The sequence below is a fragment of the Hyaena hyaena genome, unplaced genomic scaffold (assembly GCF_003009895.1).
Source record: "Hyaena hyaena isolate Hyena2069 unplaced genomic scaffold, ASM300989v1 scaffold_102, whole genome shotgun sequence".
Classification (NCBI taxonomy): domain Eukaryota; kingdom Metazoa; phylum Chordata; class Mammalia; order Carnivora; family Hyaenidae; genus Hyaena; species Hyaena hyaena.
Window position 1 is genome coordinate 264,171 of NW_024080734.1, and position 26,890 is coordinate 291,060.

The 26,890-nt window shown below is 41.4% G+C and overlaps 1 protein-coding gene across 1 annotated transcript in view; it reads left to right on the top strand.

Annotated features, from left to right (window-relative positions):
• Positions 1-26,890, top strand: part of DOCK2 (dedicator of cytokinesis 2) — a 415,239-nt gene that overhangs the window by 85,897 nt on the left and 302,452 nt on the right. Inside the window, exon 23 of the mRNA XM_039235715.1 lies at positions 20,498-20,606. Coding sequence (XP_039091646.1) covers positions 20,498-20,606 — 109 coding nt within the window. The remainder of the gene's footprint in view (positions 1-20,497; positions 20,607-26,890) is intronic.

Below are 26,890 nucleotides of genomic sequence, written 5' to 3' on the forward strand. Positions count from 1 at the left end.
ACATTTAAGAACCAGCACTTTGTTGGGGGTCATGCAAGTATAAAGTGTGGTTGGCTAGGCTGGGGAGCTGTCTGGAGTGAAAAGAGCTGCTCATGGAAGGGTGGACTTGCTGGGTATCATCATCAAGGCTGTGGAGAGGCCTGAGGATGTTCAAGCTCAGGTACTGTCATCCCTAAATACAGTAGGATGTCAGTAAAAAATGGGGGAAAAAAAAAAAAAAAGACTTGGAGCAGAAGTCAGGAAAGACAACTGGAGCAGTTGTCAGGAAATGATTCCTTGCTGTTGTGGCAAAGCTGTCCAGGCAACCATGACTCTATCCTCATGTCCTCTCAAGGAATGAAGAAAGAAAAGCTGACATAGGACCAGGCCAGGTAAGCTCACACTCCTTGAAGGAGTCACTAGGCAGGGGAAGAGAAATGTACTCAATGTCCTGAAAGGAGCCGCAACATCTCAGGAATATTCCTGCTCCCCAACCCCTCACCTGGACACCAGGAAGGATGGCCATGGTGTGCACAGTGCCATTTGCCAGCACTGGGACATCTACTCCATCAACATAGGCATCAAAGGAGCACAGTTCACACCTCCAGTGGATACGGCAGTCTGGCTCAATTCATCCAGGGCCAGACATCTTTGCCCTTTCTCTGCTTGCCTTCGGCATCAGGAGATCAGATCTCTTTTGCTTTTGATTCTGCATCTTGCTTAATTCTTCCCATATCCCCTCTCAGCCCCCCTCCTCGCCTTCCCACCAGCTCAGTTTCTTCTTATGTAAATATTATATACCAGTTCACCCTCCTGGCCATGCATATGTTAGGCAGCAAGACTATCTGAATAAAGCTCAGGCATGCTCAGTGTAGCCTGCAGTCAGAGGGAATATATAAGCCTCTGCCTTTTAAACAAATATGAATTTAACTCGAAGGCACTTGCCAGTGTGATTTGTTTTCATTGTTCATGTATGAATAAATATTTAAATGTAATCATCTGTTTATGCCGAGCATGGGCTGGAGTGCCCATCACATTGCTATTCCTGTTTCTCCTGCATAAAATTTGTTTGTATGTTAATGCCATTTATTCCTATGTAAGCCTCTGTTTTTGGTTTTGAATATAATTTAACTTTTTGATGACAGTAATGGCTCAGTAAACTGCACAAATGCAGTTAATGGAATTATTTTATGATAACATTAACTTGGCATCAGATCAGAGTGGAAGAGAAAACTGTCATCAAAGGGATATTGTCAAACAGTTACTTCTCTTTAATTTATTATCTATTTTATGAGTTGCTACAGTGCTGAGGGGGAGCTAACAGCCTGTTTATTATAAACATGTGGAAGCACTTTGTAAACCATGAAGTAAGTAGTCGTCATTGTAACATGAAATTGTGCATATGCGTGCATTTTAAATAGCCCTCTTTTTCCTTTGCTTATAAAAATATTAGCAAACATTCAGTGAGCACCTATTATGTGCTAGGCACTTTAAGTGCTGGAGACTCTGAAATTAATAACAAAGTCTTCCTTAAGTGGCAGCAATCCAGCGGTCATGAGTGACATGTATCCCAGCAATCAAATCCCAGTTCTCTGGCATAAACAATGGTCAATGATATGATGCAAATAAGGCTCAGGGAGCAGACAGGTTTAATGACAAACTCCACCTCAGGAGGATCAGTAATTCTCAGAGGAGGTGGCACTTTAAACTAAACATTGAAAGGCATTCAAGAAATTAGCCCATGGGGGCAAATAAGAATCACAAATTCCAAGTAGAGGGAATGGCATGAGGAATAGAACTTCCAATTTCTCCTGTTACTCCAGGATACCACTTATTAAGCCTCTCTTCTGTGCTCGGCCCTGTAACACTTGTTACTCTACCTCACTTAATACTCACAGCAACCCTGCAAAGTATAGGTATTACGATGTTTATTTCACAGAAGAGGAAATCGAGCCCCAGAGATACAGAGATTGACTCTAGGTCACACAGCTAGATGTCAGCAGGGAGGGATATGAAATCAGAGCCAGGTTCTTTGTGCTGTGCTATGGCCATGGACAGCACGCTTGTGGGGAAGAGCAGCTGGTGGGGATAGCTGTGCTGGTGGAAGACACTGCTTGAAGTTGGACTGGTGACACCTTGATTGCCAAACAGAGGAGTCTGATGTCATCCTCTATGCCAGGGGCAATGAGCATAAATGCTGCCCTTCATCTTCAGAGCACAGAGTGAGTACCCCAGCCGATGCAGATACTCATCCACTGAGATCAGGTAAAAAGATTAACTGTCTTTATTTTGTTCCAAGAGGAAGAAATAAAACTTTGTAAACATCTGACTAAGAATACTTGGTTATAATTTATAAATAAATAAGCACCTGTCAAGAATCATGCTTAATTTTTTTTTCTTATTGTGCAGTTTGTAAACCCCTGCTTTTGTCAGTGGGAGCCATTGAAACTCTAAAGCAGGAGTTTTACATGATTTAGATTCATGTTTTATTTTTTTTTTAATTTAAAAAAAAAATTTTTTTTAATGTTTTATTTATTTCTAGGGGAGAGAGAGAGAGACAGCGTGAGCAGGGGAGGGCCAGAGAGAGAGTGAGTCACAGACTCCGAAACAGGCTCCGGGCACTGAGCTGGCAGTCAGCACAGAGCCCGACGCGAGGCTTGAACCCACGAACTGCAAGATCATGACCTAAGCGAAAGTCGGACGCTTAACCGACTAAGCCACCCAGGCGCCCCTAGATTCATGTTTTAGAAAGATCACTGAGGAAGAAAAGTTAGTGTATGGCAAGTGATGTAGAGGAGGGACGGCAGGAGTTTAATCATGAAGTGGTCGCAGGGATCCAGGCAAGAAGACTTGACCTAAGGCAGGCACAGTGGTGCTGGAAAAGAAGGGGAGGAGAAAACTATGGTGTATAAATGGCAGGATTGCCAACACTCATTGAATATGGGTAAGAGTGGAGTTGGAGGAAAGGGCCAGATCAACTGATCTGTGGTTGAACTTTGTGGCCCATTTGATTAGACGTTGCTCATCAGCATGATGAATACAAGGTAGGAGAAGTTTTGGTGGAGAATGGTGTATTCTGATAAATTTTGAGATGTTTATTGGCATAGCAAGATAGAAATATACAGCATGCAGTTAGATACAAATCTGGAGTTCAGGAGAGTAAAGAGTAGAAATACAGTTTTGGTAGAAATTGATCCAAAGAGGTATTTGAAGGTATAGCACAAGGTGAACAATGCTATAAAATTCAGGATGAAACCCAGGAGATTAGCAGGTTGAAGGGATGGATGAGGGGAGAGTCCTCCCAGGGAAGGCTGATCAGGGACATAGAAGGGAAAGCAGGAAGACTGGCATTTCAGGGGTCAGGAAAGAGCATTTCAAGGAGGCAGTATCAGCAATACCTACATGCTATAGCAAAGTCCTAGGGACTGAAAACTGATCAGAGGCAAGATATTTTTCAGTGAGGAGGTCTTTGGTGAATTAGCCAGCCCTTCCCCAGAACATAGCATCTTTCCTAATATCCAGTTGGAGGCTCTAAAGAGGCAGAGGGATAGGGCTTTGAGGTGTTATCGATTTCCCATCATCTTCATGTGAATTACCTAAACTGTGGATTGTCCTTTGCCAGGGTGTAGACTGGTGTCTCCCTGCAGATCCTTCAGAGGCTGAGTAAACTGCTTCCTATTGGGTGCCATCTCTTACTTGGCTCACAGCAAAGTGTAAAACACTGGGCTTGTCTGCTTCCATTGTCCCTTTAAATGGCTTAATTTTGCAGAACAAGACTTTCTATGCTGTAGATAGTTAAGGGAAAGGCCGTGGATGACACAAGATATTCATTCTTCCAGGTTGAAGCAGTAGACAATTTCCTTTTCTTGTTAACTTGTCTTTAGACATCTAGAAGCCTAGCTTGCTGGCAGAATCCTTGCCTTCGTGCAAAAAAATGGCTGTTCCTGTGAAACGCTGTGGCTGACAGTTCCTCAGAGAATGACTTGGGTGAGAGATCAATTTACTGAATAAATATGTAGATTTAGGAAATGTGTTTGCAAATCACCTGTAACTAAATATGAACATGCAAGATAATAAAGGGTCTAGTTCATCAGAGGGGTGAGATTCACCAAGCTAACGTAATTGTCAGGGATGCTGAACTGAATCAGGGTGGCTAGGTGCACTTGGTGATCTACTTCAGATGCACCTGAGGCAGTGTCACTTCAAAGTGGAATTTGTTTCCTTAATAGAAAATAATATATTGCTCAGTTGTTGGGCTTGCTGCTTATTTTGTCTTTGGGGTAGATAGAAAGTTAAAAAGGACTTAGTTATGAGGCCCAGATGGTCACTGGCCTTGAAGTCTCCAAACTAGCCTCTCTGTCACTCAGATCAACTCTGCTAATGCAGCTAATTCAATTCAATCCAGTTCATTGATTCATTCAATAAATATTTTTCAGTCCTCCTATTTGGCTAAGTTTTATGCTAGGACACTGCAGTCAATAAGACAGATGTAGCCCAACCCTCATTCTGCCCTTGTCTAATACTGGGGAAGAGAAAATAAAAAGCAAGCAAATATACCAAGTAGTTGCAAACCATATTAAACACCGATAAGGGAAATATACGAGTAGTTAAGATACGTGGTACAACATAATGATGAAGAATCCCAGTAACAAACTACCTGTGTGACCTTGGGCAAATGACATAACATCTGTACCTTAGTGTCTGCATCTGATGTTGGATTTACATTGTAGTGCTATTCACTATGTGCATTCTGAAGAAGAGACATTTCAACTGACCGTGAAGGACACTAATGAACCAGCCATACAAAGGATGGAAGGAAGAGTCCTTTATGGAGGGAAGGTCTGAGCAAGTACTCTTGAATAGAAAGAGCTTGAAGTTTCTGGGAAAGTTAAAGAAGACTAGTGTGACTAGTGAGCAAAGGGAAGAATAGGAGGAAGGTGGCTAGGTGAGAACAGTAGAGCCTGCCATGCAGGGTTTATTCTCAGTGTGTAGCCAACGCATTCTGCAAGCATTTCACTGAAAATGCTGGCACACTGGGTAGTGCACTGACACTTACATGGTGAGGAGGGCTGGTGTGACGTGTCCCCAGGATGGATTGGTGTGGCTGCCTGGACTTGTGTTCAGGAGGACACTGAGGCTGCATTTAGAGGTAGCTGCACAGGGGGCTGTGGCTGATTAGTGATACCTACATTGAGCAGCTCACTGGGAAGTGATAGAATCATTAATTCCTGTGTTAATTACACAGACCCTGTTAGGAGTGAAGGGCTCTGAGTTCAAACAGAGTGTATACTGTCCTGCAAGGCATTTGTGTTCTGGATTATAGTAATTCTGTATTTAAAATTAAACAGTGTGTGTTTCATATTCCCACTAGCCTCTTTGGTTATATCCTATAAGACACACATGATAGAAACTGGCCACTCTCTAATTAGATTAGGAACAGACACAGCCTGGGCTCCTCAAATCACTGAGGAGTCCCTTTGATTTTTCCTGCACTTCTCTCAACTTTGCTAAGCATCATTGTCTCACGATCACAACACTTACAATTTTTTTGAAGCTATATACGTTTCAGCCACTGTGAATTTTTGTTTGAAATTTTGGACATTTTTTTAAGTATATGATTATAGTCACTTCTCAATTATCTGTTAATATACTAGAGATAGTGTAAATACCCATATTACCCAAAGTAGTGGATAATGTCAAAGTCATTCCATTTGATCATCAGTGTGTGCTCTGTAGAGACTCATACTCGTGCATAGGTGAACTTCTCAGAAGGATGTTCTTCCAAATCACAATTTGCAGGGCTAAATCATATCATTAGTTATCATGTCCTGATTTTCTGTCAGATAGGCATTCTAGGAAGAGAGAAGAGCTGCTGGTCTTGGGTACCATAGGGACCATAACAGTGAAGAGCTCGGCCAGAATCAAATATATTTTGTGAACAAACCACAAATGATAGTGCTATTATGTTAACAATTAAGGATATCCCAAATAGCATGAGCCACAGCATTTTATGACTGCTGGCCTCTCTCCTCTGAAACATTTTCATCTTGGTGTCTAGAACACAGAACTCTTTTCATATTCCTCATACTTGTCAGACTCTTGGGAAGTCGTAAAGATTGGCCTGCTCTTTCTTTTACTCCATTCCGTGTCCCTAGGTGAATGAATCCAAACACAGTGCTTTAGTTCCCACTCCTCTGCAGATTTCTGCTGTGTGGAAGTGCAGCCTGACCTTTCGCTGAGTTCCCCATCAGTGTGTCCAGTCATTTACTTGCCACCCCTTCTTTCATATCTCAAAGGCAAGTCAAAGTTAGCATATCCAGGACCAATCCCATGATGTCCCCCGTCACCCTGATCTACAATCCAACATGCTACATAAGTAAAAAAAAAATTAGGATTTTTCTGACACCTTATTTTTTTAATAGTTTATTGTCAAGTTGGTTTCCATGTAACACCCAGTGCTCATCCCCACAAGTGCCCTCCTCCACGCCCATCACCCCCCTTCCCCTCCCCCCAACACCCATCAGTCCTCAGTTTGTTCTTAGCATTCAAGAGTCTCTCATGGTTTGCCTCCCTCCTTCTCCCCCACTGTTTTTCCCCTTCTTCTCCCCCATGGTCCTCCGTTAAGTTCCTCCTATTCTTCCTATACTGCAAACATATGGTATCTGTCCTTCTCTGCCTGACATATTTTGCTCAGCATAACACCCTCAAGTTCCATCCATGTTGCTACACATGACCAGATTTCATTCTTTCTCATTGCCATGTAGTATTCCATTGTATANAAACATATGGTATCTGTCTTTCTTTGCATGACTTATTTCGTTCAGCATAACACCCTCAAGGTCCATCCACGTTGCTACAAATGGCTAGATTTCATTCTTTCTCATTGCCATGTAGTATTCCATTGTATAGATAAACCACATCTTCTTGATCCATTCATCAATTGATGGACATTTAGGCTCTTTCCATGTTTTGGCTATTGTTGAGAGTACTGCTATGAACTTTGGGGTACATGTGCCCCTATGCATCAGCACCCCTGTATCCCTTGGGTAAATTGCTAGCAGTGCTATTGCTGGGTCATAGGGGAATTCTATTGTTAATTTTTTGAGGAACCTCCACACTGTTTTCCAGAGGGGCTGCACCACTGTATGAGGGTGCCCTTCCCCACCAACAGTGTAGGAGGGTGCCCTTTTCTCCACATCTTCGCCAGCATCTAGAGTCCTCTGATTTGCTCATTTTAGCCACTCTGACTGGTGTGAGGTGGTATCTCAGTGTCATTTTGATTTGTATTTCCCTGATGATGAATGACGCTGAGCATCATTTCATGTGTCTGTTGGCCATCTGGATGTCCTCTTTGGAGAAGTGTCTGTTCATGTCTTCGCCCATTTCTTCACTGGGCAGTTTGGTTTTTGGGTGTGGAGTTTGGTGAGTTCCTTATAGATTTTGGATACTAGCCCTTTATCTGATACATCATTGCAACTATCTTTTCCCATTCTGCTGGTTGCCTATTAGTTTTATGGATTGTTTCCTTTGCCGTCTGACACCTTATTTTTGGTTTCTTTCCACATAATCTGCATTCGAGTGTCTACCTTTCTAAATGTCTTTCAGATTCATCCACCTCTTTCCACTTTAACTACAAACTTCCTAATCAAAGTTATCATCTGGCACCTGCATTGCTGTGTTTGTGTAATGGTCTGGCTGCTTCCATGTAATGTATTTGCTATGGAGTCTTTTGAATTTCCTAAGTAGCCAGGTAAAACATTTTGTCATTATGGGAAGTTTTGTTTCTCCCCTTCTAATTCTAGTTATTTTTCTCCCTATCTGGCTGCCTTGGCTAAGATTCTGGATCAGTGTTAAATAAAAATAGTGATATGTATTATGTATTGGCTTTAAAAATGTTAGATGCCTTGTTATCAGTTTTAGGAAGTCCCTCCCTAATAGTTTAGTAGTTAGCAGTTTGATAACAATGTTCATAATAATGTAATATTAGATTTTGTTTGCAATCAGTGATGTTTTGAATTTATTTCTACCATCTTAGCTGGTACCATCCTCCCCAATATTCTGATTTTTCTATCCTTTTTTCCTTTCCTCCTTTTAAGTTGTTTTCAGTTTTCTCAGTGGCTTTTTTCCCTTTATTAATGTGAAAGTTACGTTAAAAAATATTTTTTAAAAGAGTGAACACATGTGTGAGTGGGAGAGGGGCATAAAGTAGGGACAGAGAGAGAGAGAGAGAGACAGAGGAGAGAGAGAGGAAATCTTAAGCAAGCTCCATACCTGATGTGGGGCTCTGTCCCACAACCCTGGGATCATGACCTGTCCCAAAACCAAGACTTGGATGCTCACAACTGAGCCACCCAGGTGCCCCGGAAAGTTACATTTTATATTCAATTCTATTACTGGCTACGTTGGCTACTTAGGTATTCTATCTATCATACATATTTAACGTAATAAAATCTCAAGTTAATATCTTTACAGTCTCCCTGAATAATAGAAGAATGTTAGAAGATGCTGTCACTTCCCTCTTAAATATTATACTAGGATTGTGCAGTATTATAGTATGGCTTTTGGATAACTCCACAAATTACACATTATTATTGTTTTAAACAGTATCTGTTTATATGTTTTTTGCCAATAAAAGTTCATCAACACTACTGTACTGTACACTTAAAAATGGTTAAGATGGTGTAATTTATATGTTTTTATCACAATTGCAGAAAGGTTATAACTTCTGTTATCTTTGACATTTCATATTTGTTTTTTTTCTTCTTGAAGTAAATATTTTGTAATTAATCTTAGCAAATTTTATTGGTAAATTCTCTCAGGTTTAATTACTCTTATTTTATTCTGAAAGTTGGAATGAAGTTTTTCTGGGTACAGGCTTCTAGTCCCCCGCCCCACTGTGATCAAGTGCTAAGGTTTCACTGTGATCAATTGTCAGTCTTACTGTTCCTTTATAAGCATTCTGGTCTCTTTTCTGCAGTGGCGTTTAAGATCACTTCTCTGGCTTTGATATTCTTTTGCTATGATTTACTTAGGAATGGATTTGTTTTATGTATCTAGAAGTTCATTTTTCTGAATCTGAAGTTTGATTTTTAATACCAGTTTACTGAGACATTTTCCAGGTCATTTTGTCCACCACACTATTCAGAAATGGAAACCTTTAAACTTTACTGCAGTTAGAATGATTTTCCACAGTCCAAATCTGATCTGGGTGCTCATCTTCTTAAGTCTTCTAATTTCTTTCATTGCTTTGAGGATGAAAGACAAAACTTCACGTGGCCTGTGAGGGCCTATGGGTCTTGCCCCTGCTGTGTGCCCTTCTCCTTTCACTAGGCTTACCTGGATTTCCTCCACTTCAGACTCAGGGGTCTTTGTTCAGCCACTCTGACCCACATGACTCCCTTTTGCTGCAGGACCTCTGTGATCACTTTCCTGGGAGTGGAATGCCCTTCCCTCTCTTTCCCCTCCAGTTTTCTCTTTCTTCTCCTGGCTTACCTAAGATTCCTAAACTAAGTCTAATCTCTTCAGATACATTGCCCATGTATTTTGTTTTTCCCATCCAAGTACTAACCAGGCCTGACCCTGCTTAGCTTCCGAGATCAGACGAGATCGGGTACGTTCAGGGTGGTATGGCCATAGACTATATGTTGTTTATCATGTATGATCTCAAAAAGTATATGTATTTGCTGCACTCCTACTATTTTCCAATCACTGTGCTATCAAGGCATTTATACCAGAAATAAAGATTGATACCCAAATATGTACCACGGTGGCCATTCTAAGTCATGGGTCATCTCAGCGTCTGAAAATCTAGAGATGGTAAATGGCTTTTCATGACATGGTGTCTCTCGACATTGTTCTAGACTTGCCCTGAAGGTCCACAGCTTCTGAAAAGCCTTTCACTTAGCATCTGTTCTTCCTTATTTTCAGTACCGACACACTACATGCCTATTTCATGCATGCTGGGCCACAAAATTGATTCCTCTTTTTAAGCCTTTGAGTTGATAATGAATGTTTCTATCTAGTTGAAATATTTGTCTAGTGTGAGGTTTAGTATACATTGGCAATCAAGTGTTTATCCAAGAGATATTTATCAAGTAGCCAGTAGGTCACTCTGCTAGGCACTAGAAAGATGACAATTAATTGGACAGACTCAGCCCTAGTCTTCATGGGATTTTATAATCTAGCTGGGAAAGGAGTCATTAAGCAGATAGTCCTTAAGAGGAGGTGAGGAACCCTAAAATAAAGAGGTCAAATCTCATGAGGTCAAGGAGACATCCTGGAGGAAGTGCCAGCTAAGCTGTGACCTGAATAATGAGTAGGAGGTGGCAGGTGAAGAGGATGAGAGTATAATTGGTGAAAGTAAAGCTGGAAGGAGGTCCCTGACATAACTGGGGGGCTTGACTCAATTGAGTTGTGGAAAGTCCAAGGTGGCTGGAATTTAGTGACAGATGGATACTATAGTAGGAGGTCACCTGGGGGGATCAGAAGGGGTAGATCTCAAAGTCCTTGAAGGTCAGGCCATGAAATGTGGACATTATCCTGAGAAAACAGGGAGCTATTATAGGATTTTGGACAGAGAATGATATGATAACTTTTGTTTTTAAAATGTTCCCTCTGACCATTGGGTAGAAAATGGATTGAAAGGGGGTACGAAGTGAAGGAAGGGAGGGTGGGTTCAGAAACCCCTACAGGTGATAAGTGATGGGGACCCCAATGAAGCTGATGATGAGGACAGTGGAGGGTAACAAATGGCTTTGGCAAATGCAGTTAACAGTACCATGTTACATATTTGGAAGTTGCTAAGAAAGTAGATCTTGATTGTTTTCACCACACACACACACACACACACACAATTATAATTATGTGAGGTGATAGATGTGTCAACTATAATTGTGGCAATTGTTTTTCAATACATATATATATATATCAAACCATTATGTTGTACACGTTAAACTTACACAATGTTATATGTCAGTTATATCTCAGTAAAGCTGGGAAAAAAATGGCTTTGGGAGGTGGAATTAATGGGACTTGGTGACTGAATGGCAGCTGGCAGGTGAAAAGATCCATTAAGACCCACCACTACCTACCCCAGGCTCTGACTTGGGTGCCTATGGGCCATTTGCCATGCTGGTGAACTCTGTAGGGTGAGTAGGCTTGGTTTTGGATAACTGGCATGCCCTATCTGACTCTCTGACCATAGAAGCCAGTGAAGGATGCTGGAGGCTTCCCTCAGTGTTAATGTAGTCCATTTGTTATTGATGGAACCAGCGCCCAGAGCAAAGTAGCCTGCTAATGGTCACAACGTACACTAATGCTGGAGTCTGGTTTAGAACTCCATCCTCATACCCAGAGACTCCTTTCTGCCATTGCTTTCAGACATTGCTCCCTGCTGATGGCCAGCCACACTCTAAGCCATAGTACTACTCAAATGAGGTCCTTGGTAATGCAAACCTTAACACATTTGAACTCCACACTTCCTCAGGTGTTTCCAGATTTCAAAACAAAGAGTTTTATTGCCCACACATTTTAAAACCCAGCACCATTAGTAAGGAAAATGTTAAAAATTCTATTTAACTCCACATACCAAATGTCAAGACTGTCAGTGGAACAGAGCAGGAAACCTAGGGTTCATTATCCTTCTCAGGAAGCCATAAGACTAAAAGGACAAAGTTCAGATGCTCCTGGGATGACCACAGTTTAGAGTAACAATAGCTTGACATTTCCTGGGCAGTTGTCTCTCTATCTGCAGTCCATACCAGGAGCCAGGAAGTAGGTAAAAAACCGGCACTTTGATTCTGTAATTGTGGATGGAAAACTGCCTCCAGTTGTATGACCTCAAACTAGATCCCAGGGCTCTAGCCCTACTTCCCATGGCAAGAACGAGAAAATTCAGGAAAGACTAGGGGAAAAGATTGTTGTAGAAAGGAGCTAAAAGGCAAGAAACATTCACCTAGAGGAAGAGTAGATATCTCTTTTGAAAATGAAATATAATATTTACTTGTTTAAAAATCATTATATAATTTAAAAGTATATAAGGATACTGTTGACGTACACAATCTCTTTTCTAAGAGATTACAAAATTATCAATTTGTCTATAGATTTCCAGATTCTTATGTGTGTATGTGTGTGTAATCATTCTGTAACTTAATTTTTTTCTGTTATCCTTTAAGGTATTTAGGACACTTCCTAGGTCATTGAAAACTGAAGGAAGAAATTATCAGAGAAATAGTCAAAACCTAATTTCTTCCTGGTGCCCCAACTTTTAGACCAACTGGGCCTAAAGAGAAAAAGCTGGAGGGACTCTGCAGATTTAAAAAAAAAAAAGTTTTAATAGTTTATTGTCAAGTTGGTTTCCATAAAACACCCAGTGCTCATCCCCACAAGTGTCCCCCTCCATGCTCATGGGACTCTGAAGATTATTAGCTTCTCTTTCAATTAAATGATGCAATCTATATTTTTCTTTATATGTCTTGGAACCATGGAAGAGAGGGTGCAGTGGGAGGGAGTGTGTGTGTGTGTGTGTGTGTGTGTGTGTGTGTTTCTGTTTAGGAACATTGTTTTGGGAACACTCAATTTCTAATTATATTGAGGGGAAAAACCCTGAAGACTATTTTTCATGCTAATGGAGAAATTTACTTAAGTGCAGAATTATGCAACTTAGTTCTTCTTGCCAAATTACATAAAGTCTGCAGCTCCTCGCAGTAGAATGAAGGATGGCTGGGGCACCCATCATACTCTGTTCATAACTTAGAGTTCTTTTCAAGGCTTTTGCCTGCGTCTTATTACCTACTTACTATTAATTTATTGCACAGGATTGCCATATTTTAAAGTAAAGTGAATGTTTTGGATGGATTGTTTTCTTTCATTCCTTCTGTGTCGTTAACTTCTATTTTTTATTTAGGCTGTTTACACTCACCTGAGGCAGTTTTTCTTCAGTGATTACATTAATTTCTGTATGTTCATCCTAGACATTTTTCAAAACAGGATCCCCACATGTTGAGTTTGTCTTTTGTTCTCTCATCTGCAAATCATTCTTCCCTAGGGTGATTTCTAAAAGGAAGACTGTTTACTGATACTTCTTTACAGTTTGCCCTAAGGGGTGATCCCTCTTCAGTGTCAGACTTTGGAAAAAGTAACAGCTCAAGGAGAAATAATTTTGTCATTGACAAAAGGATTGACACCAGGAACTTGTCTGAGCCCTGTCTCTTTGCTGCTTCATGCATTAAATGAAGTCTGCATGGAGTTCTCTCTGGCCACCAGGCTACTTGACAATCCACACAGGCAATATTGCAGTTACACTAGCTGTTCCTTGCATAGTTTCTTTCAGATGTGGCTCTATTCTTTCTCTTTTAACAGAATATTGCCTCATGTTTCAATGTTGTTACCCTTCAGAAGAGAATTTCTTTGGCTACTGTTGAGCTGGACAGCTCACTCCAGACTCAATGGACTAAAATTCCTTGTCCTAATTTGCAATTTTGGATTCATTTTGGGTCTTTAGACCTTGGTGATGGGGGAAGGGGTCGGGATGGTGACAAGGACCAAACAGGGAAGAGGTGAATCAGGAAAGGAGCCTTCTCATTCATCAGTTCTTTTCAGCCCTATTGCTTTGACTTAAATGTGCCTGCTGAGTGCACTCAAGTGTTTTCTTTCTGTAAGTAGGATCAATAAATGCAAGGATTCTTTTCAGATAGACTCAGCCACTGGTTTCACTACAATTACTCTTCATCTCAGGCTGGAGTAGTGTGTGTGTGTGTGTGTGTGTGTGTGTGTGTGTGAGAGAGAGAGAGAGAGAGAGAGACAGAGACAGAGACAGAGACACAGAGAGACACACATGGAGAGAGAAGAGGGATATGGGGGGAGATAATGAGAGAAAAGGGGGAGAGAGAGAGAGAGAGAGAGAGAGAGAAAGGTAGGTTTGGTTTTAGAATGTTGTGATTTTTCCAACTAATCACTCTTCTGAAACCCTGAATAGCTTAATGGTTCTTTTTGTAAAGTCACTAATTTATACCTACTTTAATAGAGCGAATTATTGGCTCAAGGATAGGAAAACCAGCCAAGTCACCTTGGATTTAGAGCTTGAACAGAAAAAGGTTAGAGCAAGTCATTTAGCTACCCTGGACAGTCTTGTAACATCATCCCCTGAGCAAATGATGCTTTTGTACTCACTGTGACTTGTTCCATTTCCTTGCAATTGGCTATTACTTTGCTCTGTTCTCTGGAGGCAGTACTGCCTAGTGGTTAAGACTGAAATTTGGAGCCAGACACACTCAGGCTTAAATTCTGACTCTGCCCTTTACAAGTTGGGTGACCTTGTACAGTTAGCATTGTGCCAGGTACATGGCAAGTAGTAAGTAGCAGCTAGTAGTAGTAGTAGTAATAGTAGTCATCATTGTCATCTTAGTAGTAAAGGTAATAAGGTAATATAATAAGTCTGTATAGCTGAAGATGACTATTAATACTATCTAGTTCAGGTACTGCTAGAACTGGTTCCTAAGACACTTCTGTACAGCTACATTGACAGTGTTTGAAGTTCATTCATTTAACAATTTCTCATTAGTTGATGCATTTGTTTACAACTCATTTTTGTGTTCTAGGCCTATTACTAGTTAGACATGGGGATCTCATGACTGAGATAGCCTTGACTCTGCCAGCATGGAGCTTATTCTCTGATGGAGAAAACAGACAGGTTAAGAAGTGATGGTGAAGAACGTAGTCCCACAGGGAGGGCTCCGTCGCCGTGAGAGTCTGCTTTAACATTGTGTCGAATGCATAGCATTCACCTAAGGAAATTCACTAAATAAATGGTCTCCCTCCTGTAGTATTTCTCCAGTGACTGGCCTCACATTTGGGAGCATACAAGTATCTTGACTTGTGTGGCAAGGTAGCAGAATAGTGTAGCACAGCCTTATTGTTGAGTAATTTTGCTTGTTTCCATGTAAGATCACAGAGACATTTAAAATAGATTTTTCATTTAAAAAAACCTTCCAATTAATCTGGCCTTGTTCCCGGGCACTTGTGAAATGAGGCAGGCATATGTCTTGCCAAGAACAAATTTAGGCAAAGATGTGACCAGGTGAGGGAGACAAAGGAAACCGGAGCCCAGGTCTAATCCTGCAGGGTATTGATGGGACTTCTGGGGAGGAAGGAAAGAAGGAGAGGCAGATAGGTCTTAGGGGTGACCAGGGAAGGGGCTGCTGAGGGCAGAGAGGTGCCCCCAGGTTGGTGGTAACTCCTGTCAGTGTCTGCCAGAAACTTCATTCCCTCCTCTGCCCTTCTGTTCCCGTGGTTCATGCCTCCTTAATTTCTTTTCCTTTTCTTGTTTGTAAAATGTGAACAATAATAGTCTGTAATCCATGTGAAGAATTTAGCACAGTGTCTAACCCTTAGGAAGTGCTCAATAATAGTATTAAACTTTTATTGTCCGACTTTTCTACTATGTAGGAATACATAATTTACCTGCTGGCCTGCCTTGTGATTTCTTGGGAGAATGGGGACTGGCTCTTACTCATATTTATTTCCACTGCAGTGCCTGGCACACAGTAGGTGCTCAACAAATTATACTAGTCTTTATGAAGATTCTGGTGTTTTCCTTCTTAATGCTTAGGAAGCAAAAATGGGTGGATCTATAAGAAAATTATGGTACTATATAACAATAGCTAGCATTTATTTAGTGTTTCCTGTGTACTAGGAACCATGCTAATTGCTTTGCATGTATTATTTGATTGTAGGACCACTTTATGGGGCTAATATCCTTTACTAATGAGAAAATTGAGGCTTAGAGAGATTAAGAAACTTAGCCAAAGTCATCCAACTGGTAAGTTTCAGAGCAGAGTTTGGAACCCACAGAGTCTTACCTAAATTTCTATCTTACCTCAAAGAGGCACGGAAGAAATCAAGAGGATGCCTGTGAATGGGTCTCAGAGGAGCCAGAAGTGGCCGAGGCTTAGGAAATTAAATGGGGCTGGTGCGCCAGGAAACCCTCCACCCCCTGGATTCTAAAGTGAACCTTCCTGCTACCTTTCCAAGCCTGGGGATGCCTTGGTTAGATTCTGCTCCCCTGGGCTGCTGGCCTGAGGTTGGCATCTCCATTTTAGACTGAGGCTTTATGTACCTGCATGGAAGAGGTGGTGCAAAGCATCGTACACACCGTATGGGGCCCCATTTGCATTTAGTGAGTGCTCAGCTGTGCACAGTGTCTCTTTAATGAATCACATGCAAGCAGATCATCGCTATATTTATCCAAGCCCTGGGAGCCCGAGCGCTTGCTGTAGTTGGGCTCACATGCCCCAGAACAGCGCCTCACAGCTTGTTCCAGTTTCCTTGTGGTCAGGGCCTTCGGGCCCTCCAATAATTCCTTCCCTGGCAGGATGAGCTGGTTTCAGAAGCATCTTTCTGGGCGCTCTGAAGCCAAAAAAAAAAAAAAAAAAAAAGAATGTTTCCCTCCTGAAGCTATAAGAGAGACCAAGTGCTAAAAAAGGACCTTGAAACTACATCTGCCATGCCCTTGACTTCAAGGCCATGCTTAAAGCCTTGCAGAAAGATGAGCCATTTGTTTTTCTTTTCCAGCTTCTCAGGAGAGGCCCCACATTGCTGACAGCCCTCCATCATCAATTTATTTCTTCCATGTAATCCAAAACCCTTATGTATTTTATTTGCCTTAGTCACTCCTTCCTGGAAATATTATTTTTATTTATGTATGCTCAGATCAGAGAGTTTCCCAGTGTGATCACTTCCGTGCTTGGGAACCAACAACAACTGTAAGAAGAGTAGCTGATATTTACTTAACACTTATTACGTGCCAGCTATAATAGTAAACACTTGAAAGGCATCATCTCATTTTTTCCCACCTCAAAATAACCCTTTTATTGAGCATTATATCTCCATCTTGTCAGTAAGGAAGGTGAAGATTCTAAAGCCACATAACCAGTATGTGGAGGAGTCTGGCTAGATAGCAAAGCCCTTTGCACTAAATAGCTGTTTGGGTTACTTCGTCTCATCTTCAATCATTTTTCTCTAGCTCTTTTCCTATTTCTACCAAACAAAACTCCAGACTTAACAATTCACACACACACACACACTCACTCACTCACTCACTCATTCACATACATGATTAGTAAATAAGACTCCAACAATTTTGCTTAATGTGCAGTCACTGTTAAATGTAAGCCATTTCCCCACAGAATTGTTTTTGTTTTTTTTTTTTTAAATCTTTGATGAAACTTGGGCAGGTGTAGAATATTTTTTCTTCCCTGGGCCAGAGTGTGGTATTTAGGTACTTAACTTGTGACATGAATAACACGGAGCAGCTTGGATTCCCACTGAGGCAGATGCCCCTGATCTTGGCCTCATGGGATCTGTGTCATCTGCTCTCCCGGGTTGGATTCTCAGAGCATAGAAGGAGAAGAACGCCGAGTTCTGGTTCAAGCTATACCACTGGTACAGTCTGTGACCTAGAGCAAATCAGGTTTTTCTTGGTGGTAGAAATTAAATTCAGGTTCTTACGAAGTTTAAAGTTGAGTACACAGCCCTGACCTGGTCTCACAGCCTAAATGTCTCCTTTCTTTCCCACCTCAGTCAAATGACTTTTAAAAGATGGCAGTGAAGTCAAGTCACTTGCCCACTTTGGCCCCCTGTTTATTCTTTTGTAAAATGGGAAGCATGGACTAGATGCTCACTGGCCTTCCCCTTAGCTCTTGGTTTAGAATTTCAGGGGACAACAGCAAGAAACTACAGAGTTCTGACCAGGTAGGGTTGTGACAAATCCAACCAGAGCCAGGAATTTATTGGAAGGATATTTGTGTAGCTCAGACAATCCAAAAAGAGTTAAAACAAAATAAAACAAAACACAACAACAGCAACAACAATAACAACAAATCAGAGGGGTTGGGAACCAGGGCTGCCTTAGGGACCTCTTCATCAGGAGTTCATGAACATTCCCCTGGAGTGCTGCCATTAGGATGTCTCCCAACAAAGCCCATTTTTACGTTTCTGTGTTAAAACAAAACAAAACAAAACAAATTCCAGAGAATGCCACCAAGAGACCATTCAGTTATGGAAGGTGGGGGTGGGCACAGTCAACCTGTAGGGAAAAGCTGCTGGAAGCCATTCTCATAGGCTCACAGATGGTTCCCAAGAAGACAACCTGGTAGGAACCCCAACCTGTCTCCAACCCCATGCAAATACACTAATAAGTATGCCTTACAGAGAAAGTCCATCTGTACATAAATAATGATGAGTCCATCATGGGAAGCCACGTCTGAGTGTTAAATGTGGGTCAGAAACACTATAGACCATAACAGGGATTATGAGATTGTTTAGTAGACATTTTAAGGCAGCTCTGTCTAGTAGAAAGAGAAATAGATTTCCAGACAAAAGCCTTGGAAGACGGACTATCCATTAGCTTAGCTTTGGACACAAAGTAAAACCACCACTTGAATTAGGATCCTGCCTTCCTCTCTACCAGATCTGGTCCCATACTTTGTACTTTGATGGGATTTGGGCAAGTTTCAACCTCTTGAGAGTTTTCTGTGTCCTTATCTCTGAAGCAGGAATGATAGTAATACTCCTACAATTAACAACAAGACAATAGCTAACATTTGCTGGCACAAGGTATATGCCTAGCACTTCACACATGAGCTGGTCTCCTCACAGTCTTTGGGCACAGTGCTGTTATGACCTACAATTTATAGATGAGAAAGCAAGGCTTGAGGGCATGAAGAGAGGCAGTGAAGCATAGAGCAAAATTCTGTCCAAACTGATGGAGACGGTGAGCCCAGAGCTGGATGGCCAGGTGTGAACTCTGATTCTAACAACTCCAGGTGTGGAGTCCTTGGGCATATTGCTTGAGTTTCATCAATCTCTAAAATGGGGATAATGATAGGGCCCACCTCATGGTGTGGTTATGAGGATAAATGATTTAATATGTGTCTGCGGCAGTGTCATGCACTGTAACATTTGCTGTTATTGATAAGGTCTTCAGGTAGTACAGAGCAAGGTGGAGCTGACTGAATGTAAAACATATACTCTACAGCAGACATGTCTGTGCTAGAAGGACAAGAAGATTCAGGAGTGAGTAGTTTAAAGAAGAGGAGGGAGAGGGAGAGAAGTGCTTCAGGACTCCTGGCTCCTCTCACAGCCTTGGCTCTATGACCTTGAACTAGATACCCAGAAAGTCAGTAGCAATTTCCAGGTCCTTATAATTGATTGGAACATTCAGTACTGGCTTTCCCTTAAGCTTCTTACTTCAGGAGGGCTTTAGGGAGCTGTTAGTTAGGAAAAAAAGAAAAGAGGCAGAGAGTGACTAACACACACTGAGAGAGAGACAGAGAGAGATTGGGTCAGAGAGACAGACAGAAAAGCAGAGATAAATATAATGAACCAGAGAGACAGAAAGCAAATAATACTCACAAGCAGATAAGCAGACACATGCTTAAAAACAGAAAGGAAGTAAAAGAGAAGCAGAAAGAAAAGAGAGGTGAAGGGATGGGTGGGAATTTAGCGGAGACAGCATTTGATGGACCGCCCTTCCTGTGGTTGATGGAGCAAACAAACCCGTTAAGTGTGTCAGTGCTTTATCTAAGGAAAGCACCTTTCCCACAGCCACAGCAAGGGTGTCTGACTGTGTAGGGCAGTGACAGGAGATGCTCTTTATCTGAATTGGAGACAAGAGCACTCTCCTTGGTATTTCGTGCAGGATGCCACAGATCGGGCTGCAGATTTTTCACGGTTGGCGATAAAGCTTTGTCTGGAGTGGCCTTGGGCTGCACAACACTCCAAGGCTGGGCCATGAGGGCCGTTAGCCTCAGGAGCCTGGAGACTGATTTTATATGAAGGGATGGTTTCTCTGAAAATTACATGTGTATGTTCATGCTGGCCTCAAAAATCTCTGCAATAACCGTCCAAATGTTAACAATCCCTAATCTCAAGGTAGGATTGATGAGGAATTTCACTTTATAAGTAATGCATTTCTATTATGTTTGCATTTTTTACAATAACAATATAGAGCTTTATAATCAGAGGAACAAAAGGTGATATGCACACTCCTGAAATTAGAGGGCCAGGGAAACTGTGGCCCCTGACATGGAACAGGCACGTGCATATTTATCTGACAACCAGGCAAGAGCTACATGGAAGTGTGGTATACTTGAAATATTTCTCCTTGATGCTTCCCAGACACCTTGGGGTTCCCTCTTGGGACCACAATCTCCTTTCTGATTCTTGCAGAGGGTGAAATTATTAATGTCCCCTCAGCTTGGATCAGTTTCATTCCCTTGAGGTTCTTCAGGGTTTCAACAACAGATGGGAGTCAAGGGGAGGGTATCTGTTCTGGGTGTGGACAGAGGTTTTCCCAGGAGTAAATTACACACACACAAAGCCTGCTGACTCAGTACCCTCACGCTGAAGTCCCTGTCTCCCACCCCTCTCTCTTAATTTCAAATGAAGTTTGTGGCTGGCATATACTTTCACAGGTATTGCCTGAAGGCTTGAGAAATGACCCAGATGTGTCTTCTTTCAGGCTTTACGAAGGCAAAGAACAGATGGAGTTTGAAGAATCCATGAGACGGCTCTTTGAATCCATCAACAACCTGATGAAAAGTCAGTATAAAACAACCATACTTTTGCAGGTTGGTTTACACTACAAAACAAATCTCTTTTCCCTTGGTCATCTGATACATAACAGCATACTGAGATAGTGTCTACTTTCGCTTGAGCGTGTAGCCCTGTGTTAACTGAAGGCCTGGGCTGGCTACATGGCACAAGGATCATGAATATTAAAGGACTCCTCAGGGCAGGAAAAAAAAAAAATATATATATATATATATATTATATATATTTTTATATATATTTTTATAAATATATATATTTATATATATAATATATATATATATAGTTTGTTTGCTGTGCAAGTAACAGTGCCTCTTTTTTAATAATTTGGGAAGCTTTTGCTACCTGGAAGGTAATAAGATGACCCTGATCTGTTTGTAATGCTGACAGGTAGCAATCTCTGAAATTCCTCTACTTTTGATTCTCAACTCCATAAGTTCAGATCCCCTTTGTGGGTTTGGGTTTCCTCAATAAACGAGACACTTTGGAGAGAGAAGTCCTCTAATTGATGGTTCACGATGCTAATCTACAAACTCTGTAAATCTTTTTTTTAAAATATTTATTTGTTTTTGACAGAGACAGAGAGAGTGCATGAAGGGGAAGGGGCAGAGAGAGATAGAGACAGAATTCAAAGCTGGCACTAGGCTCTGAACTGACAGCACAGATCCCAACACAGGGCTTGAACCGAAGAGCCATGAGATCATGACCTGAGCCAAAGTTGGATGCTTAGCCTACTAAGCCACACAGGCACCCCCAAACTCTGTAAATCTTTGAGAAAACTTGAAACTTACCCCTTGAAACTTTCTCAAGTTTGAGAAAGAATTTAGCAGCAGAGAGGCTAAATGAAGAGACTGTTTCAAGGAGACTTCATAACTTTCACAGAATTGACTCATAAGTGCTCAGGAAGGGCTGCTTCATGTCATATGAATAAAAAACAAACACATTTATCTAAACCAGTGAGTTAACACAGATGACTTCTCCTACTTGTAATCAGAGTTATCCTTTTGGTTGCTAATTTAAATATCTGCTAAGACTGGGGTAACTCAGCCTATGGCTAGAATGAATAAGGTACTAGTGTCTAGCTAGAATGCAGGTGAGGAGTCAGAGGCACACATCTGTTTAGGGAGCTAGACTGCTAATGCATGGGTTCCAAACTTGGCATATTTGAATCTCTTGGAGATCGTTAAATTATTTTTAATATTTATTTATTTATTTTTGAGAGAGAGAGAGAATGAGAGAGAGAGACAGCTTGAGGTGGGGAGGGTCAGAGAGAAGGGGAGAGAGAGAGAATCCCAAGCAAGCTCCACTCTGACAGTACAGAGCCTGACATGGGGCTTGAACTCACGAAACCGTGAGAGATCATGACCTGAGCTGAAAACAAGAGTCAGATGCTTAATTGACTGAGCCACCCAGGCATCTTGGAAATCTTTAATAAATTCTGATGCCTGGTCACCACCAGCAGACATTCTAATTTAATCAGTATGAGTGTGACCAGGGCAAGTGGGAGTTTAAGTAGCTCACTGGTGTAAACCAAAATTCAGAAATCATTCTACTAAAGGCTTGTTTTGATTGAACAAATGTTGGGGAACTTTGTGTGTGTGTGTATGTGTTTGTTTGCATGTGTGGATGTGTGTGTAGAGGGGGGCTTTATCTCTTCTAGTTCACCAATGTATCCTTAGCATCTGAACAGTCCACAGTGCATAGCTGATGCTTAATAAATACCTGTTGAATGAATGACTCCCAGGATAGGTGTGAAAATCTCAATGTCATAGATGTGGAAATTGAAGCTTAGAGTTGATACTGCTTCCTCAGGCTCCATAGTAGTCAGAGGTGTGGCCGGTGCTCAGATCTCCTCCTGCCTGGGTCTGAAGACCATGCTCTGACCTGCTCCATTACACTGTTCTTTACACTATACCTTTAGCACTTACTGAAGATATGACTGGAGATGAGTCTTCCCTTCCCTTTTGCTGTTTGTTTTTTTTTTAAGTCTTCCTTCGTGATTTTTTAAATCTCCATCATTTTACAAAAAAGGGGATGACAGGAGCAGGGGACAGCATGAAGAAATGTGATAAGAGCTGGAGCCTGTCACCCCACCTGTAACGTAATAGAGGCAGCTGAGCTCCCTGTGAGAGGCTGCACAGTGTTAGGATGTTTGGTGGGGGCTGGGTTTGACTGGTTGCAATGAGAGAGGCTGTAGCATTGAATCAGATTGGAAATAGCTCTAAGGAAGCTGAAGTATGAGGGAGCAGAAGCGATGGACAAAAGAAGCCAGATGGCTGGGGGGAGGAAGGAGCAGGTGTCCCAGAGAGGCAGAGGTGCCAGGAAAGAGACAGACCTCTGGCTTTGAGACAGGCAGAGGGGGTCAGCTATCATGGAGCCACTACTAATTTCAGCACCTATTTCCTGGTGATGAACTACATGTATCTTGGGGGAAGAAACAAAGAGACAGAGGGAGGAAAAAATAGAAAGGTAAAAGGATACAAGCAAAGAGGAACCACCAAGTATTGGTGGCACTGAGGAGACCTGGTCAACAAGAGTGCTCCTGCTCAGCTAGCTGTATGACTTTACACTCATCATTTAACCTCTCACTGTTTCCTAGTCTATAAAACCTCAGTGTGAGGATCAATAAACACCAGCTATGAAAGAGCAGATTATAAAATCCTATGCAAATGCAAGGAACTAATGTGATTATTATGGTCTGGGCATAAGTTTTTTTGTTTTTGTTGTTTTTTGTTTTTTGGGTTTTTTTTTTTACCCAAGTTCTTACTGTCTGGGAAGCTATGTTAGAAATACCTTATTTGGGGTGCCTGGGTGGCTTGGACCATTAAGTATCCGACTCTTGATTTTGGCTCAGGTCATGATCTCATGGTTTGTGAGACTAAGCTCTGCACAGGGCTCTGTTTTGACAGCTCCTCTCTCTCTCTGCTCCTCCCCAACTAGGACATGTATGGATTCTCTTTTCCCCTCTCTCTCTCTCAAAATAAATAAATAAACATTAAAAAATATTAAAAAAAAAAAAAAAGAAATGCCTTATTTTCCCCAGGATTTGGGCCAGGTTATACTGGTTTTTCCTCGTGGGTTTCTGCCCCAGAGCTGTCAAAACAGGCTTCATCTCTTTTTTTAATTTGCTCTAAGGGCCAGTGTAGCTTCCAGGATTTACTTAAAATCAATGACACTTTCCACCTATTTCTATGGCTGTTAAAAAGTTATCAAAGAAGCATGTAGCCATATCTAAATATGGAAAGCAATAACCTTTGAAGATTTAATGCTGTTTTAGGATGTGAAGTGTGGGCTAATGAGGGGAGAGGGGTCAAGGTCGTGTAATGTTAACAAACTCCATATAAGGAATCTTCTCAGACTTTGCCATTTGCCACAGGAGAGCATTTTGGATTTCATTCCAGAGAGACCTGGGTGAAAGTTGGGAATCTGTATTTGGGCATGTAACATTGGGTGAATTGTTTCTGTTTTCAGGCCTCTGTTTAATTTTCTATAAAGTAGAAGGCCTAATATCTAATTTAGAGGAAATATTGAGAGGATTAAATAAAGCAATGTATGTTAAGCAAGAACTATAGAGCCTATTACATATTTCAATTTAAATTGATTGTTTTTAGCCATTTATATCTCACCCTTCTTTACCTCATCATAAAACAGAAGCTTTTGGAGAACTTTCCTAGAGTGGGAGGGGATATTTATATTCCTAACCTTGTCATATGAGGCTGAACAGTTTTAGGACATTTGGTTATTCAACTAGATCAAGAAACATAGATATAAATTTCAGGGAGAATAAACCCACATGAACTGACTCTATGGAAAAGAAAGAAATGACAAATAGGACAGGATGACTGGAGTCCTGATTCCAAGCCTGCATGGAGTATGTATGGTGGGAAAGAGTTCTGTGATTGATTAGTAGTGGCTTCCATAAATTTTGAGTGAGAAGGTAGAGTACCATTCCTGGTTCCAGCTCGACACTTCCAGCTGAGTGGCAGCTTATGGTGGAAGCCATCATTCAAGTCTACTTCAGTTTGGCATAGAGCAGGTCTGGTTCAATTTCAGCTTTGTCCATTGTGAGTTCTGGGACCTACTCAAATTATTTCTCATTTCTAAGACTCATCTGGCTTTTGTGCATTGCTTCCTGTAGTTTTCCTTATTGTTCAGAGTTGGCATGGCAGCAGCTCACCCTAAACTATGGAGAATTTAAAACCAGCAATTCAGAGAAGGTCGAAGATCATTAAAAATACCTTCCATTGATGGAGTACCTACCGTGTGCCAGGCATGAAGCTGGGCTCTTCACATACAGTGTTTTTCATCCTGCCAGAGATCTGCAAGGAATCACTGTCTTCAGTGTCCACAGAAGGCTCATAAAGTTAAATAATTCATCCCAAATTATACCTATCCACAGTGGTGGAGCTAGGATTTGAAGCTTCCCAGGTCTCTTGATTCCAAAGTTAATGTTTTCTCTGTCACAAGGAATGGATTAAGGTGGGGTTCCCATGTATTTTCTTCTTTTTTAAAAAAATATTTTATTTTTACTCTTGAATGCTGACAAAAACTGAGGACTGATGGATGTGGGGGGGAGGGGGGATGGGCATGGAGGAGGGCACTTTGGGGATGAGCACTGGGTGTTATGTAGAAACTAATTTGACAATAAACTATTTGTAAAAAAAAAAAAATTTTTATTTTTGAGAAAATGAGAGAGAGTTTGTGTAAGCAGGGGAGCTACAGAGAGAGAGAGAGAGAGAGAGAGAAAGGGAGACACAGAATCTGAAGCAGGCTCTAGGCTCTGAGCTGTCAACACAGAGCCTGACACAGAGCTCGAACCCAGGAACCATGAGATCATGACCTGACCCGAAGTCGGACACTTAACCAGCTGAGCCACCCAGGCACCCTTCCATGTATTTTCAGTAACAGACCATAAGCTTAGAAGTCCCTGTGTGTGCCAGGCCTGTGAATACTGTTGATAAAACTGATGGTAGGTGGAGAGGATCAAAATCAGACACTAGTGAATTGGATATAGCTTAAATGAGCCCTTATGAGGAAAGGGCATTTGGTGACATTAGGTAGACCCATTTTCCCATTCTCCTTCAGGTCCAAGATTTATCATAATGTTCCAATTTGATGGTACAAGTGAAAATAAATGAACAGCTCCTATTGAATGGTACTCTCCCATGTCAACTATGATTGTCATGCATACTAATAATGCCACTAGAGTGTCCAGGAGGGCAGGGTAACTCTGTCTTTTGTATCCCTAGTATCTGAATCATCAGCTGCCACTTATAGGTACTTGAATATTTTTTTCTTAAATACTTTATTGTCAAGTTGGTTTACATATAACAACCAGTGCTCATCCCAACAAGTGCCCTCCTCCATGCCCAGTTACTCGAATATTTTTTAGCTGAATGAATGAAAGGGTGACTACAAGCTTCCACTGTTTTGTATTTTAGCATTTATTATGTATCACATACTAAGCTGAGAGCTTTACATATATTGTTAGCTCATTTGATTTTTACAACAACAACCTTATTAGGCAAATACTCTTCTTATCTCTACTTTACAGATGAGGAAATGGAGGCTTAGTGAAGTTGAGTAACTTAACCACAGCTAAGAAGGGGCAGGTCTGGGATTTGAATCCAGACTGTAGAAGTCCAGAGTTTGAGTTCCTAATCACCACTGAACAAAGCATAGTTTTATGAAAGACCCAAGTCTTCCTGCAAAATGCCAAGTAGATAAGCAATAAGCAACGGTAAACAATAGTAAAGATGGATAGATGTTTGGTCCATAGACATGAAAGCAAGCTAATTAAGAATACATTTTTCTTTCCACTCTTTTCATTGTTTATTAGTATAAAATGTTCAAATGCCTGAACTAAGGAAAGAAAGTGGTCCATTCTCGCGAAGTGGCCCACAGGCTGTAGGCTAAGTTCCCAAAGTAGGAGAAACAAGACTCATTATTTAACTTGTCCCTTTCCAACTGTACACCCCATACTTAGGTGTAATATTTAAGGACAATGGATTCAGTGATGAGGAGGATGAAAGTTTGTTCCAGTGAGGCTGCTGTAGTCATACAGATAACTAATATTTAATCTTCACGTCGGCCTCTGAATTAGGTAACTTTATTTCCTCCATTCTGGTGAGGAAACTAGAACACAGAGATTTAACTTCCCCATGGCCACACAGATAAAAGTGGTCCACAGGGACTTGACTCAGACCATCTGCCTCTTCAGCCAGCCATGTGTAAACACTGAACTCCCCTATTCCCACCAAGCTTTGGGGGCCAGCATAATGTTGCGTTACAGAAAGCATGGAGA